Source organism: Nomascus leucogenys, chromosome 15 (assembly GCF_006542625.1).
Source record: "Nomascus leucogenys isolate Asia chromosome 15, Asia_NLE_v1, whole genome shotgun sequence".
In the NCBI taxonomy this organism is placed as follows: Eukaryota; Metazoa; Chordata; class Mammalia; order Primates; family Hylobatidae; genus Nomascus; species Nomascus leucogenys.
In genome coordinates this window covers 69,421,086-69,440,534 of record NC_044395.1, presented here as the reverse complement: position 1 = coordinate 69,440,534, position 19,449 = coordinate 69,421,086, and the positions used below count along the sequence as shown (strand labels likewise).

General features: G+C 46.4%; 1 protein-coding gene across 1 annotated transcript in view; it reads left to right on the top strand.

The window, feature by feature from the left end:
* The window catches only part of TRIM66 (tripartite motif containing 66), a 67,835-nt gene extending 49,990 nt beyond the window's left edge, over positions 1–17,845 (top strand). Inside the window, exons 11-20 of the mRNA XM_030829628.1 lie at positions 8,129–8,644; positions 8,806–8,998; positions 10,479–10,539; positions 11,650–11,824; positions 12,148–12,437; positions 12,896–13,022; positions 13,341–13,415; positions 13,828–13,980; positions 14,395–14,613; positions 15,361–17,845. Coding sequence (XP_030685488.1) covers positions 8,129–8,644; positions 8,806–8,998; positions 10,479–10,539; positions 11,650–11,824; positions 12,148–12,437; positions 12,896–13,022; positions 13,341–13,415; positions 13,828–13,980; positions 14,395–14,613; positions 15,361–15,420 — 1,869 coding nt within the window. The 3' untranslated portion in view covers positions 15,421–17,845. The remainder of the gene's footprint in view (positions 1–8,128; positions 8,645–8,805; positions 8,999–10,478; positions 10,540–11,649; positions 11,825–12,147; positions 12,438–12,895; positions 13,023–13,340; positions 13,416–13,827; positions 13,981–14,394; positions 14,614–15,360) is intronic.
* Positions 17,846–19,449: the final 1,604 nt, after the last annotated feature.

Below are 19,449 nucleotides of genomic sequence, written 5' to 3'. Positions count from 1 at the left end.
CAGGCGTGAGCCACCGCGCCCTGCCTAATTTTTTTTTTTTTGAGATGGAGTTTCACTCTTGTTGCCCAGGCTGGAATCTTGGCTCACTGCAACCTCTGCCTCCCAGATTCAAGCGATTCTCCTGTCTTGGCCTCCTGAGTAGCTGTGATTACAGGCATGTTCCACCATGCCTGGATAATTTTGTATTCAAAATAATGTTTTTAAGTCAGTTTCCTACACTGGCCTGGGCAAAATACCTTTGACCAAATTCTCCTGAGTCTCCAAGCCTTGGGGTGAGGGTTCCACTCATCTGGCTTTCACTTCAGACTTACTAGAATCCGCTTACTCCTTTCCTCTTTCTTCTACCTCGGATTCTGAGATCCTCTTTGCTTTTTCTGTCCTCCCTGGATTATCAGGGCACTGGGCACTTTTCACTTCTCTCTTCACCACTCATGAACCTTTTCTCATTTGACTTTACTAAGTTATCATATATCTGCATAGTTACATCCATAGTGACAGCCTTAATTAGTACAAGAGCTTTCTGTTGAGATGGAGGAACACTCATTGTCAAGAAGAGCAACAACTTTGCTGTTAAAAATCAACATGTGAGGGCCAGGCACAGTGGCTGACACCTGCAATCCCACACTTTGGAAGGCCAAGGCAGGTGGATCACTGGAGGTCAGGATTTGAAGACCAGCAGCCTGGCTAACATGGTGAAACCCCATCTCTAGTAAAAATACAAACATTAGCTGGGCATGGTGGCGGACACCTATAATCCCAGCTGCTTGGGAGGCTGAGGCAGGAGAATCACTTGAACTTAGGATGCGGAGAGGTTACAGTGAGCTGAGATCATCTGACTGCACTCCAGCCTGGCCCACAGAGCAAGAATCCGTCTCAAAAAAGAAAAAAAAAAATCAACATGAGAAACTGCTTACTAGAAAAGTTAGTCCCTTCCTCAGCCATCTGATTCCGTTGTTTCAAGATCTGCTACTGTTAAACCAGTCTACTTAATCTTGAAGCTGTTGAAGCATTCACTTTATTTATTTATTTTTTTTGAGGTAAAGTCTCACTCTGCCACCCAGGTTGGAGTGCAGTGGCATGATCTCAGCTCACTGCAACCTCCGCCTCCTGGGTTCAAGCAATTCTCCTGCCTCAGCCTCCTGAGTAGCTGAGACTACAGGCGCATGCCACCACACCCGGCTAATTTTTGTATTTTTAGTAGAGACGGGGTTTTCCCATATTGGTCAGGCTGGTCTCGAACTCCTGACCTCAGGTGATACGCCCGGTGCATTCGCATATTTTGAGGATTTAATTCACCAATCTGTTTTCCTCTCTCTTGTTTCCTTAGCTAGACTGAAGGCCTTCAGTGTGTTTCCAAGACACAACTCCCAAATCTTCGGTCCCTTTTTCTATTGCATATTTACACAGTGGTCAGTTTCTGATTACTTTAACCACTAGAACAGAAATCTGAAACTAGAAGTGACCAGGCAAAGCTTTGGAACAGCAGCAAAAACAGCCATCACAAAACCCATGCATTATATTCTGTAGGAGATCATAAACTCATATGTGGGTATCTAGCTGGTGTTCTTGATCTAGCAAGCTTAAATGTATGGTTTTCTTGGGAAAGTTTTAGTTTAACTACATTATAGTAGTAAGCAGAGTAGGAGCAGGGAGCCAAGATTTCTCTAAGGGCAGCTAACAAGGGAGAAGACAAGAAACATCACTTGGAAAAGTGCCACGGTATGAGGTCATTCACTGAAAGAACAAGCTAAGCCCTGCGTTCTTAGAAGTTCCCGAAAGCATCACTGAATTACTTATCGGTTCATCCAAATTCGTTGATATCACTAACAAATGATCTCCTTAGGCTCCTTATGCTCTGTTTAATAAGACAGAAGAGTGTGTAAAGTGTTTTAGAAGTACTCCCATTCGAAATAATGTTTTTAAGCCAATTGCATTTTGTTATTGAAAGAGGTATGTTTCAGATAACTGGAAAATTAATTTATGTGGAACACCACCCTATCTGCACTACTTTATCCCCAGCAATATTATCTTGCTGTAAGAATCTGAAATTTATATTAAACTCAGGGCATGTGCACTAAGTGTCTGTTTATTGATTTCTCAATCATTTCTTACTAGGGCACTAGCTTTCTACCTTCTGGCACAGAATCAAGACCAGCCAGCCTGTTTTCAAGGCTGGTCCCAGATTCCTAGTCTTGGACCTGTATGAGCTTGGGAAATCTAGGTAATCACTCTGTGTCTCAATTTCCCTTCCTGTTAAAATGAAAGAGCAATGTTTTCTCTGAATTTTGACAATACCACGTAGCGATCATTAGAATAATAATGTCAACACACTGAACTCTAGAAACACATCTGGGTGGTAAGAGTGAGGAGAGAGAGAGGGCAGCAGGTAACAGAGCACAGGTCAAGCAGAATTCAGGTTAGATGGGTGCAGGGTCACATAGGTGACTAGTAGCAGAGGTTGAAAGTCAGACAATTCAGGGAGGTCGTAGGTCAGGCAAGTTGTCAAGTCAGGTGGTAAAGACAGGTAGGTTAAATAGGTTAACTGAATCCATTAAATTAATAGGTGAGGTAATTTCAGGTAAGTCAGACAAAGATAAGGTGGCAGACAAAGATAAGGAGACAAAAAAGAGGCAAGAAGAGGAAAGGGACAGGGATGGGGACACACAGTTTGGGGGAAGAGAAACGAGGAGCGAGAGGAGATGCTAGTTAACGGAGGTAAGATGGGGCTGCGTAGGCTCAGGGTTGTCTCTCTTCATCCCCCAAAGATGACTTGAGCTGATTATCAGAGTGAATGTGTTTTGGCATTTTGACTCTTCCTCTCTAAACTAGAAAATAGTTTATTTTCAGTTGTGAATCTCAAAATATACCTTTTCCTTCGTGAAATCTAGAGGTTTTGTATGTAAAGATGAAGTCAAGGTGTCAGTTACATAGTTGACAGCCTAGAAACCTCAGTGATAACCCTCTACATATTTTATAGCTAGAAATACACATTCACCTCCTGTCGTTTGACCTCTGAACAATCCTGGGGTCTAGAGGGCGGGTGGTATCATCTCCATTGACAAGTGAGCTCCCTTCTGCATGGGAGGCACCAAGTGTCAGATAACCCGGCCACGCTCTCAAGCCCTTTTCCAATCCCATCATGCTCTCAAGAAGTGCTTCCTCTCCTCCCAGGCCCTGGAGACTCAGCCTGCTTTCTTTGCTGTGAAAGTTGGCCCTATCCTTGCCCCCACCCATCTTGTAGCACTAGCAACAGACTAGGATGGAGGTTCTCAAATCTTCTTTTTCTTTTTGTATGTGAAATAAGTACCTTTTGTTTTAATATTTTACAATCCTTCACTCTAGAGAGCTGATATAGTATAAAAATAACTAACACATAGCATATATAGGTTTCAGAAATGCCATTGTGTCTGCATAGCCTGTAAAAATGGGGTTGGGCTGGCTTTCTCACAGCACTTTCTCTGTGTCCCTTGCTCCATGGAAGTTTTCCACATTCTTGTTAATACTACCAGAGCTTTACCCCCTCTCCTGATAGCATTGGCCTCCTTGAGATTGGCTGTGGCTGTGAAAAGGAAAGAAATCAGTCAAGTATGCAATATCTTGGGATGTATTGCTGACCTCGTATTGTCTTCTGGGCATTACAGGACCAGGCTCATCGGGTTCACCTCAAAATAAACTGCCATGGGGTTTCCGCAATTTTTCCACAGCTCAGTCTGCATGTCTTCCTCTCCCCTATCATTATGTTAACTCACATATGCAGTAGGTAATTAGGACAGGAGAGCCGATTTCCCACGCATGTGATCTCTACCCCTAATCTGGGAAGTTTTGTCCTTGGGGATTTTATCTTGTGCATATTTTGTGACATATGGCACCTGACCATTATTATTTGGGTGGTCTCACGTGGATTTTAGTGCTGTTAATGCTTGGCAACAAGGATCTCACTAAGAAAAGACATCTATATAATTCTCAATGTCCAGCATGGGTAGATTAAAGGAACGCCAAAACCGCACTAAATATACATGTCAAATAGGGGAAAGGAGAAAGAATCCAGTGCAAAGGATTAGACTGTCATATATTGCAAAACAGAATGAAATAGTCACTGGGTATTCTTGTTCATAGATAAGGAAATATAGAATATTAGAAAGCTATGGTAGTGCATAACCAGGACAACAAGGAGACGTTAAGGAATGCAGGCCTGGGCATGTTTGAGATAGCCATTGATTTTTGGCCTTGGTCCCTTAAGCTGGGCTTCATTCCTAGCTTACCCAATTTGGTTTAAATATTCTTTCCACCTTGCTTCCCTTCAACCTTTCTTGTCTTGGCACTCACACTGTGGAGGAAATGGAAGCTTTTTAAAAAACTGAACACTATTAAACTACTAAGGAAAATATAAAAAGCATACTTTTCTTTGGAGAGATAAAAGATATTTAACTCATCTGTGTTTAAAATTAAGAATAGAAAATATAAGCCTTACTAAAGCAGTTAAATTATAAGGGAAAGAGGTAGGGAAAGAAGAGAAAGAGATGATAAAAGAAAGCAGGACAGGAAGAGAGAGAAGGAGCTCATGAGAGAGAGGGGGAGAGAGGAGAAGAGGGGGAAGGAAAAGAAATAGAACAGAATATGAGAGATAGTGAAGGGGAGTAAGCCCAGAGAGGTATAGAGGGAGACAAGTCAAAATTAAGTTGTAGCTTTGGTACCAAAGATATAGATTCTCTCTTTTTTTTTGGAGACAGGGTCTTCCTCTGTTGCCTAGGCTGGAGTGTAGTGGCACGATCTTGGCTCACTGCAGTCTCAACCTCCCGGGCTCAAGCAGTCCTCCCACCCTAGCCTCCAGAAAATCTGGGACCACAGGCCCATGCCACCATGCCTGGCTAATTTTTCTATCATTTGTGAAGATGGGGTTTCACCATATTGCCTAGGCTGGTCTTGAACTCTTGGGCTCAAGCGATCTGCCTGCCTTGGCCTCCCAAAGTGCTGGGATTACAGGTGTGAGCCACCATGCCTAACCAAGATCTGGATCTAAATCTATAAAAAATCTACATCAAATCTACTTAGTGATGAAATATTGAAAGGATCCTCTGAGTTCAGGAATGAGACTAGGATGGCTACTATCACTACTTCTATTCAATATTGCACTGGAGGTCTTAGCTAGTGGAGTGAGGCAAGAAAAACAAATGTAAAGAAAAAAAGAAAATAGATTTACTATTCAGGAAGGGTATGGTGGTTCATGCCTGTAATCCCAGCGCTTTGGGAAGCTAAGGTGGAAAGATGGCTTGAGCCTAGGAGTTCAAGACCAGCCTGGACAACATAGCAAGACCCTGTCTCTACAAAAATAAAAAATAAAAGTTAGCCGGGTGTGGTGTTATGTGCCTGTAGTCCCAGCTACTCTGGAGGCTGAGGTGGGAGGATTGCTTGCTTGAGCTTGGGAGGTCAAGGCTGCGGTGAGCTGTGGTTGTGCCACTGCACTCCAGTGAGGGTGACAGAGCAAGATCCTGTTCAGAAAAACAAAACAAAAACTTACTATTCATGGATGGACATGATTTGCGTGCACAGAAAATCGAAAGGAAAATCCCAGAGTGACTTTAGCAAGGTCTATACAAAGTCAATATTCAAAAATTAATTGTATTTCTATATACAGTACACAAATAATAAAGAGAAATGGAAATCTACAAAATTATGTTTTACAATAACATGAAAAAACTTAAGATGCCCTTCTGAGCCTCATCTTTGTCAAGTGTAAAATTAGGTCTGCAGCAACAATAATAACAATAAAAATAATAGAAGCAGCAGTAGAAACAACTGGAGTTTATTGAGCATCTACAGTATGCCAGATATTGTTCTAAATGTTCACATGGATTGTTTCTTTTAACCTTTAATGGTTATTGTGAGGATTAAATAACGTAATATATGTAAAACATTTAGCAAATTGCCTTGCATATAATAAATTCTCAATAAACTTTAGCTGTATAAAAATAATCATTATTTTAGAGAGACTCATAGACTAAGTTGTCAGTAGACCTAAGCTGCTGTTCATTTGGCTAAAGATCTGTAGAATAAACAGTCCTGTATTAGTGTTGTTTGGAATTTTTAAACAGCTCATTAATTCATTTATTCATCCAGACACTGCTCTTGGGTCTAGGAATACAGTGGATAAGCAAAATAGATAAAAATCCATACCCTAATGGAGTTTACACTTTAGTAGGGGAAACAGACATTAATCAAATGATACCACGGATTGTGGTATGAGGCTGAAAGTACAAGTACAAGGCATATGAGAGTATAAAAGCAGGAACCTGGTCTGGACTAGAGAATGAAAGAAGTCTTTCTGGCAAAAAATGTCAGTTGAGCTGAGTTCTGAAGGATAAGTGGAACAGGGCAGGGGTAGGAGAATCCTCCATGCAGAGAAAGCAGTCCATCTGAGGGGGGTGAGGATAGTGGGTGGAGGGAGAGCTTGGTATGTTTCAGGAACTGGAAAAAATGAGTGACTGGAGTTCAGAGAATGAGGAGAGGGTTATTGAATGAGCTATGGCTACAAAGGAGGACAGAGGACAGGTCGTCAGGGTCTCGGGAGTCTTGTTAAGAATTTTTGCAGTTATTCTAAGAAGAATGGAGTGCACTGCGGAGTTTTATGAAAAGAAATGATGTGATCGGATCCGTGTTTTGAAAATATTTCTCCATTGAAGAGGCTACTACTGTTGTCTAGGGAGATGTGAAAGTAGGTTAGGCTAGGGCACCATCAGCAGAGGGAAGAATTAGTGGGTATATTTGAGAGATGTTTAAGGGGTAGAATTGATGGGGCTTGGTATTAGCTTGGGTGTGGCAGGAGGGATGCTTCACTGATGCCTCCCTCATAGGATCTGACTTGCAGAACTGAATGACTAGGAGTGACTTTCACTGAGATGAGGACAGTCTTCATGGCAAAATCGCTTTAGTAACTTTATATTGAAACTTGAGAATGTATTTGAAGTATTTATTTTCCTGTGAAAAGTTGAATGGGGAAAGAAATGACAGGTTCAAGACACTGATTTTGGAAACTTAGATAGATATGTCTAATCCTCGTTTTCTCTTTGTTTTTCAAAAGATGTGAAATTGTTATATATTTAGCCTTTTTTTTTAAAGGGCAGGGATATGAAACTTACACATTCCTGAAGGTTATATTTAGAGCCAGTCTCCCTCCTTTTCCCTAAATCTGTCTCTTCAATCTGAAAAATGGAATGGATTCAGTACAGAAATCTATATCTTCAACTTCTTTTTATAAACCTTTTACATCTCTTCTCCTCAGATGTAAGAAAATAATTTTGGAGTCAGAACATTACTGCCTTATCCAATGATTGTACGGACTGGGTGATATTAAGATTTAACTGCTTTGATGTTCTCTGCCTCTGGTTTGGAATATCTTTGGCAGGTATACTAGGGCCAGAAAAGACCTTCAAATATCTTGGTTAAAGCCTACATCAAATGTTAGTAGTGCTTGGAGTTGATCTGAACAACCCCATATGAAGGCCCTGGAGTTGACCCAGGTTCCCCAGGACTGATTGGAACTTTCTGAGCCTTGGCATTCTCTCAAAGAAGGTCTGAGGCCGATAAGAGTTTGAGCCTTCTCAACCCCCTGCTACTTTTGTATCGCAGAAACTATTCTATAGCACCCCTTGACAGGAAGAGAAGCCACTGGTGGTAAAGTCAGAGGGGAATTTGAAATTAGAGGGCAGTCCCACAACCTGACCCTTTACTTAGGTACAAGCCTGGGGTGAGGGATGTGGCTGACTCTGTGTGTGTGTGTGTGTGTGTGTGTGTGTGTGTGTGTGTGTGTGTGTACATGCCTCAGGTCAGGAAATAAGTTCTCTTTCTCACTCTTGCTGTCACACACACACACACACACACACACACACACACACACACACACAAAACAGTCCTCCGCTTGTGCCTCTCTCTCTGTGTCATAGCCTAGCAGCCTCCTTGGTTTCAGGAAGAGGAACAGGGCTTCATGCATTGCCTGAGTTCCTGACAGCTACCAGACTCTGAAGCCAGAGTGGAATTGGAGCATGGGAGCTCCTGTGGGTTGGGTCCCTCCTCTGCCTCCCTCCATTCCCAGCTAGCAGCCTGATTCTACCCCTTGTCTCTGTTCCCGCAGCACTCCACCTCGGTGAGCATCATGGGCTTTTCCAACACTCTGGAGATGGAGTTGTCATCTACCAGGTTGGAGAGGCCCCTAGAACCACAGATCCAGAGTGTGAGCAACCTGACAGCTGGTGCCCCCCAGGCAGTACCAAGCCTGCTGAGTGCTCCCCCCAAAATGGTGTCCAGCCTGACAAGTGTTCAAAACCAGGCCATGCCCAGCCTGACAACCAGTCACCTACAGACTGTGCCCAGCCTTGTGCATAACACATTCCAGTCCATGCCCAACCTGATAAGTGACTCCCCTCAGGCTATGGCAAGCCTGGCAAATGATCACCCTCAGGCTGGGTCCAGGCTAATGTCTGGTCACACCCAGGCTGTGCCGAGTCTTGCAACTTGTCCTCTGCAGAGCATCCCTCCAGTTTCTGACATACAGCCAGAAACCGGGTCCAGCTCCAGTTCTGGCCGAACTTCAGGGAGCCTGTGCCCCGGAGATGGGGCTGATCCCTCCCTGGGGAATGCTCTGTGTAAGGTAAGTCCTGGGGAAATGCTATTCAAACTTCCTTTGTTCATCAATGGGCAAAAGATTGGCCACTGGGACCCTTATTCTGACCTTAGCTTAACAGTTCTGAGACCACTAGTGACAACCATGTCTGAGTTCTTTGATTCTTGTTGACATTTCACTTTTGAAAGATGGAAAGTGAGGATTCCACTCACTTCAGTGACTCACTGGGACAAGGTCTCATAGTCCCTGGTCTGGATGCTCCCAAGGACTTGGCCATCCCCTCAGAGCTGGAGGAGCCAATTAACCTCTCTGTGAAGAAACCTCCACTGGCGCCAGTGGTCAGCACATCTACAGCTCTGCAGCAGTACCAGAACCCAAAAGGTGAGACTCAAGCAGCCTGCCCTTCGTGTTGGCCACAGACTTGAGCAGATGGACTCAGCACTTCTAGGTGAGAGAGGCCAGCAGGCAAGCTCTAAGCTGGGGAAGCAGTGCATCTCTCTGAGGCTGAATTTACTTCTCTCCTCTGGAACTGTCTTAGTGACACCTGTTCTGCTTCCCTCACTGTGGCCATGGCTGATCTAGGCATGGCCAGGACTTACTCTCTTTGTAACACTCCCCATGCAAAGAGTCCTGGGGGTCTGCATTATACCTAGGGGGAAACAGAACTCAGCCCAGGAGGGCTAGCCTTGACAAAATGTTATAGGGAAAAGAGCATGTCTGACTTTGGTGTCCAATAGATGGAAGTTAGTAAACCAGTTCTCTCTCCCTGTGATCCTGGGTAAGATACCTAACCTCCCTCAACTGATTTCTTTCTCTCTAAATGGGGCCAATAGCACCTACTTCATAGGCTACTGGGACCAATAACTATAGTGAAATCATTTGATAACTTCCTCTGAGTAGTAAGGATTTTCCTGGTACCTGACAGTAATATGGATTTGTGTTGTGCCTCATAGTGAAGGGAATTTGGACCAATGGAGATTGGTTCTGATTCGCTTCTCAGCTTCCCATACCCCTTCTCCAACCAGGCTAGGCTAAGTTTGTTCTTCTGTGGAAGGTGAGGGCTAGTTGGGAAGTCAGGAAGCGACTCCCTGATGATCATTTGGGACTTCCTTCGTTCAATGTATGATGCGTGTTTAATTTGTAATGATTAGTCTGTTTCTTATACGTGTAATAAATGAAAACGAAAGGAATAATTTTTCTCCTTTTTTTTTTTCACACTGACTGAAAGGCCAACTGAAAAATTATTGGTTCTTATTACACATAATAATGTGACGCTGCATTTTATGCAGTTAAACTTTTTAGACCCTGCTTGCCCATGTACAGTGCCTAGGACCATGCCTGGTGCTGAATGGATGCTAGTTTCATCCTTTTGCCCCACCACTGCCTCCTGCCCATCTCCATAGACTGCATACTCAGGGAAGAACTCCCTGGGAGTCTCTTTTCCATGGAGTGTGAGCTGGATTCTCAAGCATTGCTGGAATCCCAGCACTTGGCTGACAGGGCAGAGGCTGGACAAAAAGACTCCTCAGAGGAGGCAACACTGGTGTACTGAGAACAAGTGATTTCTGAGCTCATCTTGGAGGTGAGAAACTGGCCCATCAGTGCCTGACCCAACACTCACCCATAGGCAGCCTCTGAATGTTACTTGTGTTCATCTTTTTAAAAGAAGGTGGGCTTCCTCCTCTCAAGAAGGAGATCCATGGCAGACTTGTCACCACTATGAATGACTATAGTGTAGGTAACTACTGTATGACAGGTGTGTGGCCAAAGGTATGAATAGCAGATATAAGTGGAAGGTATGCATGATGAGGTTTGTTGCCACAAATGTGTGTCACAGGTATTTGTTTGTCTTTTGCCTTAGAGTGTGAGAATTTTGAACAAGGAGCCCTAGAGCTGGATGCAAAAGAGAACGAGAGCATCAGGTAACAGCCTCCTGGCTAATCTCCCTCCCACCCATGACTTCACATCCTGAGATGTTGGCACAGGGATGAAGCATCCTTGATGAATTAACTACAAGTGGAAGAAATTTGCCTGCAACTGCCTTCTTCAACCCCTCAACCTTCAAGTGGATGTCTGGGATGGTTGTGGGAGGATGTCCTGGCTCCTGCACCACGAGGCATGCGCTTTGGGTGCAGTCCTTGCACTTCAGAGACCTCCTGTCTTTGACCAGGACTACACCATAGGGCTTCCCAGTGGCTGACAGGGCCTGGCCATGCAGAGCTGGGCCAGGAGGGCAGAATGTGGACCTGTAGAGTCCACATTCAGAGTCCAGATCCAAGAGGATCTGGAGCAGCAATTCAGCTGGGGATTGTATTAGGGTTCTCTAGAGGCACAGAACTAGTAGGATATATGTGTGTGTGTGTGTGTGTGTGTGTGTGTGTGTGTGTGTGTGTGTGTATACTTCCATACATATATATACATATATATACACATATATATTATGTTTATTTTTTTTTTTTTTTTTTGTAGTTCTTTACAGTATCATCCCCCCCCCCCCCCCCCCCCCCCCCCCCCCCCCCCCCCCCCCCCATATATACTCACCTGTCCCCCCCCCCCCCCCCCCAAGTTGGATAGTGAAGTATTAAGTATTAATTTACATGATCACAGGGTCCCACAATAGGTTGTCTGCAAGCTTGAGGAGCAAGGAGACCCAGTCTGAGTCTCAAACTGAAGAACTGGGAGTCCGATGTTCAAGGGCAGGACATGTCTAGCACAGGAGAAAGATATAGCCAGGAGGCTAGGCCAGTCTCTCCTTTTCATGTTTTCCTGCTTGCTTTATATTTACTGGCAGCTGATTAGATGGTGCCCACCCAATTAAGGGTGGGTCTGCCTTTCCCAGCCCACTGACTCAAATGTTAATCTCCTTTGGCAATGCCATCACAGACACACCCAGGATCAATACTTTGTATCCTTCAATCCAATCAAGTTGACCCTCAATATTAATCATCACAGGGATCATGGATGTTTCTGACTTAGAGGTTGGGACCAGAGGAGGATCCCACCAAGACCCCGGGGTGTCTGTCTTGCTGCAGAGCCTTCAATAGCGAGCATAAGATTCCCTATGTGCGACTGGAGCGACTCAAGATCTGTGCTGCCTCCTCAGGAGAGATGCCTGTGTTCAAACTGAAGCCACAGAAGAATGATCAGGGTGGGAGCTTCCTGCTGATCATCGAGTGTGGCACTGAGTCCTCCAGCATGTCCATTAAGGTACCACTTTGCTTTGCCTTGGCCTTAAACCCTGGCCCAGCCTAAAAGCTTATTCTTTTTGCTACTGCCTGAATTCTGACTCTGGGACCTTTCCTGAGTCTCTGATGGGGCTGCAGCTTGGCCAGACGTTGTCCCCTGCTGCAAGGGGCCTGTGAGATGCATATTAGGAGTGAGGTGTCCCAGCATTCATGGGCTTGCTGGCTTGGGGTCCTGGAATAAGTGGCTCTCATGTAGGCATGCAGGGCCTGCCAGTCTCTCCCTCCCCTCCCTCGAGAGCTTGTTGGTTCTGTGCTCTGGCTGCCCAGACTTACTTCTTCCCCAAGGTCAGCCAGGACAGACTGTCTGAGGCCACCCAGGCCCCAGGTCTGGAGGGAAGAAAGGTCACTGTCACTTCTCTGGCTGGGCAGCGGCCACCAGAAGTGGAGGGCACATCTCCTGAAGAACACAGACTCATTCCTCGAACCCCAGGAGCCAAGAAGGGCCCCCCAGCCCCAATAGAGAATGAGGACTTCTGTGCTGTTTGCCTCAATGGTGGAGAGTTACTGTGCTGTGACCGCTGCCCCAAAGTGTTCCACCTCTCCTGCCATGTGCCAGCCTTGCTCAGCTTCCCAGGGTGAGTCATGCCAGTCCAGGACCATCACCTGGCTAGTAGGGTTACCTTCCAGGGATGATTATTCCAGGCCAGATCCATAGAGCTCCCAGGATGGGCTTACTACCCTCTTCTGGACCTGCTTGAATTGCAGGTCTGTGAGTTAATGGGCCTGGGTATCTTCTGCACACAGACAGGTGGATGCTTGACATTTGGTTGACTTCATTTCTACCTCTTTTCTCACCTTCTTCTTGCATGTGGATTTGTGCCTATACTACTACCCTAGCCTCCCCTAACCCCTGTTTTTCTAGATTCACAAAATTCTGAGTTATTGAATTTCTTCCCAGCCTGTGGCTAGAAAGCCATTTCTTACATGGCAAGGTGAGGGACTCAGTTTCTCACGCCTGCCATAGGGCAGAGGGAGAGGGAAGGGTGCTCTGGGCAATGTGCTGAGGCCTAACATGGCCTCACCTGCCCTGCAGGGGAGAGTGGGTGTGTACCTTGTGCCGCAGCCTGACCCAGCCCGAGATGGAGTACGACTGTGAGAATGCCCGCTATAACCAGCCTGGAATGCAGGCATCTCCTGGCCTAAGCATGTATGACCAGAAGGTAGGGAGGAGTCTTTGGAAACAAGGTTCCCTGCCTTTGGCAGCCCCCTTCTGGCTACAGGGTCTGAGGCCTTTCAGAGGGGATGAGGGGCTTTTCTGGATACCTTTCTTTGTGCTATGCCTGACAACTTGGCCCAGGGGTGTTTGGATAATTTTCCTTCTAGCAGTTTTCCTCTGGCTTGGGAACCTGAATTGCGCCTTAGTATGGCAGCTAGCATCCTGTGGGACAGAGCCAGGGAGTTATCAGGGTCAACATCTTTAGTTCATACTGAGGTGAGACCAGAACAAAGTGACTCTGTTGCCAATTCTGATTTTGCAGAAGTGTGAGAAGCTGGTATTGTCCTTGTGCTGCAATAACCTCAGCCTGCCCTTCCATGAACCTGTCAGCCCCCTGGTAAGGAAGGCCACACTGTTTCTGCCTGCTACTGTCTTTTCTGCTCAGAGGGCCCAGGCCATGAGGCAGGAGCATGATGGTTCCCAGGTTGGGCTCAGAGCATGGCCACTGGGAGTAGTGACAATATTAACTTGTGGATAGTCCAGGGGACCGTAGGGCCATGGCCATTCCAGCCTCCCCCACCACAACTGCTACTGTATCAGATCCTACTTGACAGGTGACACATTCTTCCTTTTCCCTTGCTCTTTGTCTTCTTTCTCCATCCTTTTCTTCCTGCTGCTCCTCATCATTCCTCCTCCTATTCTTTCACTTATATTTCAACTCATTTTCCATTTCTTCTTCCTTCTTATCCACACCTACATTTCTTCTCTCACTCCCTTTGCCTCCTTCTCCTCATGTCTCCTCCCCCAAGGCCCGGCATTATTACCAGATTATCAAGAGGCCCATGGACCTGTCAATCATCCGGAGGAAGCTGCAAAAGAAGGACCCGGCTCACTATACCACCCCAGAGGAGGTGGTATCAGATGTGCGCCTCATGTTCTGGAACTGTGCTAAGTTCAATTACGTATGTCTTGCCTGTTTTCCCTCTCTCCTATTTCCTTGCAACCCCAGGACTGTCATGGGTGGGTAGGGTTGGGAGGTTAGGTTTGGTCTGGGCTGCCTTGAGGACTGGGGAGCAGATTCTGGGGGCCTGCTGTGGTGAGTGTTTAAAAGCTCTCTCCCACACTCAGGCCTCAGCATGGACTCAGGAAAAAGGGGAGGTACTAGTGAGTGGCCATCTGTGGATACCTGTTAGGGTCACTTCTGCTATAAGAGCTGCTACCAAACTAGTTTTCCTGAGTCCTAGGAGAAAAATGTCAAGTTCCAGACACCTCAGGACACCCCGCCAGGCTTTGTGCTCTGTGTAGCTCTTGAGGCACCTGAAAGAGATGGACTGGTAAAAACGGGCTAGACCATCACTGCTCTCCTCCCCCATTAGCCTGACTCCGAGGTTGCAGAGGCCGGCCGCTGCCTGGAAGTGTTCTTTGAGGGCTGGTTGAAGGAGATCTACCCAGAGAAACGGTTTGCCCAGCCAAGGCAGGAGGACTCAGACTCCGAGGAGGTGTCTAGTGAGAGTGGATGTTCCACTCCCCAGGGCTTCCCGTGGCCTTCCTACATGCAGGAGGGCATCCAACCCAAGAGGCGGCGACGACATATGGTAAAGAGTTACTGCCAGCTGGCAGCAGGTGGGCGGTGATCAGGCAAGCAGAGGGGCACCCAAGCAGCAACTTAAGGTGAAGCTGTTCAGGTGGCGCAAAAAGATAGTGGTGACAATGAACCCTCACTTCCAGCTCCTTAGCCCCCAGGGAAGGCAGGGCAGTACAGGGCTCATCAACGCCAGTTACTCGCGAGACTTGAAATTCAGAAAGGTACCTGTCCCTGCCCAGGGTAACCCAGCATTTAGCAGCAGACCTGGGCTGAGAAACCAGTTGTCCTGATTCCCAGTTTGGTGCTGGTTACACTACACTGTGATTGTGATGCCCCTAAGAAGGGAATTACCTGGTCTTAGTGCCTGGTTTCTATTTGGGTTTGAGAGAGAAAGGAAGGGATCTTTCTTAGCCCCTTGGTGTAGGTAAGGAAGGAGAGGTATTGCTTGCAGCAGAGAGAGCTCCTCTGATCTTTGGGCTGGTCCCACCTGTGTAGACCAGAAATGTCCATTCAGGGCTGTTTAATTCCACTGAAATATTTTGCCTGCCTACTGTGTGCCAGGGTCTGACCAGCCATCCCCAGTTGCTTACCGTACTTAGCATACAATGTTTAGTGGCTTCAGTAAGTTTTACTGCTGCATTCCTAGGGTAGAATAAAATATGTTGACTCTGCAGAACTGCAATCTTGACATAGCCTTTTCATGTTAATAAATCCTACATTTGGCTATTTTAATTCCAAATATGTATTTTTCTTTCAGGAGAATGAAAGAGCAAAAAGAGTGTCATTTCGCCTGGCCAACAGCATCTCTCAGGTGTGAGAGCCAAAAGGAGACTGGGCACTCTGGCAGCTGTTGTCCCATACTGTCGACCATTCCTTCCCATCATGCAGCTTATCCTCTTCAGAGTGTGGATGGTAGATGAGTCTTGTTGAACTGTGTAGTGCTCTTCTTTGCCATTTGCATCTACAGCATTTATTTGGGAGCCGTAGTACATCCACTACAGAGAAGATTTCAGTAATAAACAGGAAAGAGGAAGGTATTTATTATTACCAGAGTAATCAATTGTATAGGCTCCACTTGACAAGACCACACCTGGTTAGGCTTGGGAGGACCTACTTTCCTTGGTGAATTTTTTTCTGCCTGGGAAAGCAGACCTGTCTAACCTTTTAGTGTCCAGGGCTCAGGAGCCATGTATACATCTGAACTCCTCCTGGGCTCAGAAGTGGGTAAAAGAAGGGAGAGAGGTTTAGACATATGGCAGGACTGTGATCCCTGGCCCAGCACAGCCAAAGACTGTCACTGTTTGCCTTTGCTTGTCCTGTCTGGATAGAGGCATCTGCCATGTGCAGACTAGTGGAGGTTTCTAGAGGCCATAGGTCTCAATTTGTGCCTGTTTGGGTTCTAACGGTTTTCAGGGTATTTGTTTTGCATAGTCACTTTCCTGATGTTGACATAGGTGGCTGCTGTGAAAATGTTGTGGATGGTGTGACATTCTTGGTTGAGCTGGGTGGCTGTGCAGAGACCACTTACATCTTCTGGTTCAGATTTCACTTACAGACTTAGAAAGATGTCCACTTCAGAGCCCGCCCTCTGTGCTACTTACTCTGGGCTAATCACACTTCTTTAGGGTGAGAACCTGCCTTCCTAGAAGTGACTGTTGGTGCTTGTCAGTGGCCATACCCTTCATCATCCTCATTTAGAGGTCTGGATCTTGAGTTCTGCTTGTGAATACTGTGAGACAGCTGCTGTCTGCTTCAGGTCCAGAGTTCCATTGGGTGGAGAGAGTAACCCACAACCAGCTCACTCCTCTGGGCCTCTCTTCCTGCTTAAAGATTCTAGTTCTCAACCTCTCCAAGTTCATGAGCCAAAGATCAGAAGTGAGTCTTCTGACTAGCCTGCCTCCAGGCTGTCTACAGCCCCAAAAAAGCTAACACTTTTCTGGCAGCCCTTTTTGTTGGAGGTTAGAGAAGGCCTCAGGGACCAACAGGGGCCAGATCTAGACATTCCTGGGGGAAGTTTGTCTAAGGTGGACAGGGGGAAAAATCAAGAGGCAAAAAGCCAGTGTCCTTTGGTGACTGTGAAGCAACCTCAGAGCCTTAGTTCTCCTAGAATGCAGAGAGAAGCATTCTGGAAGCCATGGGAACAGGAGCTTGAGGCTGCATCCTGAATGGATCTGCATGGCCCTCGCAGGGTGTTTGTGAAGATACTGGAGGTCAGGCTACCTCCCAAGCAAGGGCTTGGTTGAGAAGGAACCCATTGCTTATATTGTTGGGGGAGCTATGAACCTGACATGTCAGTGGCCAGGACTGAGACAGCTCTCCCTGGTTCTGTCATTGCGTAGCTAATTTCAGGGGAGTCTGAGGTCATGGCTTTGTTTTTGCTAAGAGATGAAGTTCAAGGATGTTGTTTGTAGGGCCTTTGCTAATGAGCAGGTTTTTTTTTTTTTAATTAGAAAACATTTCTTCTCTCTTTGTGAGTTGATGGTATTGCTCATTTCCTTCTCTACCCAACCTGAGAGATCATCTTCACTTTAAAGCAAACCATGCCCCTTGGCTTGCCATTCTTTCAGCAGCACATGCCACGTTCTCCTAAGCAGATGGGCTTCCGTGATCCCGTTTTCTAGTTTGGGGTAACTGAGTCTTCAATGCTTTACTAGTCCGACAGTCTTTGGACTTAGGCTTCTGCCCTTTGAGACTCACATGACTTTTTGGTTTGGGGTCTGGTCATTTCCCTTTCAATTTTTGAATCTTCTTCTCTGTTCAGTTGGCTTGGCAAAGTACCCTCTGTTCTCATGTCACTAATTCTTGCTCTAGGTCATCTTCCCTTTGTGCAGCCCACATTCCCACCATCCCTGTGAGCTTTGTTGTACTTGGTGTTGGGCAGCTGGTGAGTGTTGTGACAGGCTCAGACCTGATCCTTCCTCAGGAGCAACTGGAGACCACAAATTTAAAGCAGAAATGCCTGTTAAAAGCTTGGCTTTCCTTATATCAGTGAGGCTCCCAGCTTGGGTGTGGCCTCCTGGGCTCAAGGATCAGCTTGCTGGGCCAGGGGGGTCTTAGTAATGTGCTGGAGAGACACATGCTCCCTTCTCATCACAGAGAGCCTGCATGTTTAGACACCTGCCTCTTGCTAGCTTTTCCTTTAGACCTAGCCACCAGTGGTTTGAGTCATGGTTTTGTTTTGTTTTTGCATGCAAAAACCAGAACATGACTTAGAAATTAAAAAAAAAAATCCTGCTAGCCAAGTGACTGCCTGCAGAGGCTCTTCATTAACATTTGGGCTGATCCTGCTTTTGACTTACTCCCATAATGGCCCAGTTTTGAAGTCAGCCAAGTCCTTTTGTTCTTGACAACATCATGCAGTGGAAATACGGTGAGTTCTAGATTCTTATGGGATAGCATGCAGTCCTAGAGGAAAAATTGACTTCTTGGGTGCGCTGAGAAATAAGACAGTAAATGGCTTCAGTTGATGCAGAGGGGATTTTAGTTAAAAATTGGTTCAGGATTTTAAAATTTTATTTTATTTTTTGGCTGGGCGCGGTGGCTCACGCCTGTAATCCCAGCACTTTGGGAGGCTGAGGTGGGTGGATCACCTAAGGACAGGAGTTCGAGACCAGCCTGGCCAACATAGTGAAACCCCGTCTCTACTAAAAATACAAATATCAGCCAAGTGCGATGGCACATGCCTGTAATCCCAGCTACGTGGGAGGCTGAGGCAGGAGACTTGCTTGAATCCGGGAGGTGGAGGTTGTGGTGAGCTGAGATCATGCCATTGCATTCCAGCCTGGGCGACAGAATGAGACTCCATCTCAAAAAAAAAAAAATTGGTTCAGGATGAACTTGCAGAGCACTCTTCCACAGAACATGGTTACGTTAGCCCTGCCTGACTTCTAGCAATTGCTAACTATACACCTTGCCTGCCTCTAGTACCCCTACCTGAGTGGCAACCAGACCCTCCATAGGCTCTGTTCCGTGGCAGTCCCTGCCATCCCCCCCCGGCGGACTCTGGCTCCCTCCCCGTACCCATTTCTAGCAACAGCTCCTTGCCTGGCTGCTAAGACGGAGGCGCCTCCTTGTTTGTTCCTGGGCTCTGTTCTGCTCCCTCTCTCACTCCATGGAGTCACTTATAGTCTTCTTTTCTGAACTCCTGAACTGAGCCTTTGCTCCTTCTGGATCGTCATCTCCTGGGCTTCTTCTCCCTCCCTCAGTACTGCCAAAATTGCCCTGCTCCTTTAGTCCATTTCCATGTCCTCAGCCCTCTCTCTCCTCTCCTTGTCTTTTAGCTTTCTCCTGGACTTCTTCCTCTCCCCAGCATGAACCCAGAGCCTATCACACACTGATGTTTTTATCAGCATCCTGAACTTTCTCATGCCCTTCAACTGTTTTTTTTTTTTTTTGAGAGAGAGTCTGGCTCTGTCACCCAGGCTGGAGTGCAGTGGCATGATGTCGGCTCATTGCAACCTCTGCCTTCTGGGCTCAGGTGATCCTCCCATCTCAGCCTCCTGAGTAGCTGGGACTACAGGTGCATGCCACCATGCCTGGCTAATTTTTCTACTTTAGGTAGAGATGGAGTTTCACCATGTTGCTCAAGCTGGTATCAACACTCCTGGGCTCAAACGATCTGCCTCTCTTGGCCTCCCAAAGTGCTGGGATTACAGGCGTGAGCCACTGCGCCAGGCGTATCCCCTTCAATTTTGCTGAAACTATCAGCCATTCTCCATTTTCGGCAGCATCATATTTGCTGCTTCCACCTCCTGGGCTGCTAAGCATGACAAATTCACAGTTGGCAGCCTCAGTTGAGCTCTCAGTATTGACTGCAAATTCTTTAACTTGTTGTGACCCCTTTTTT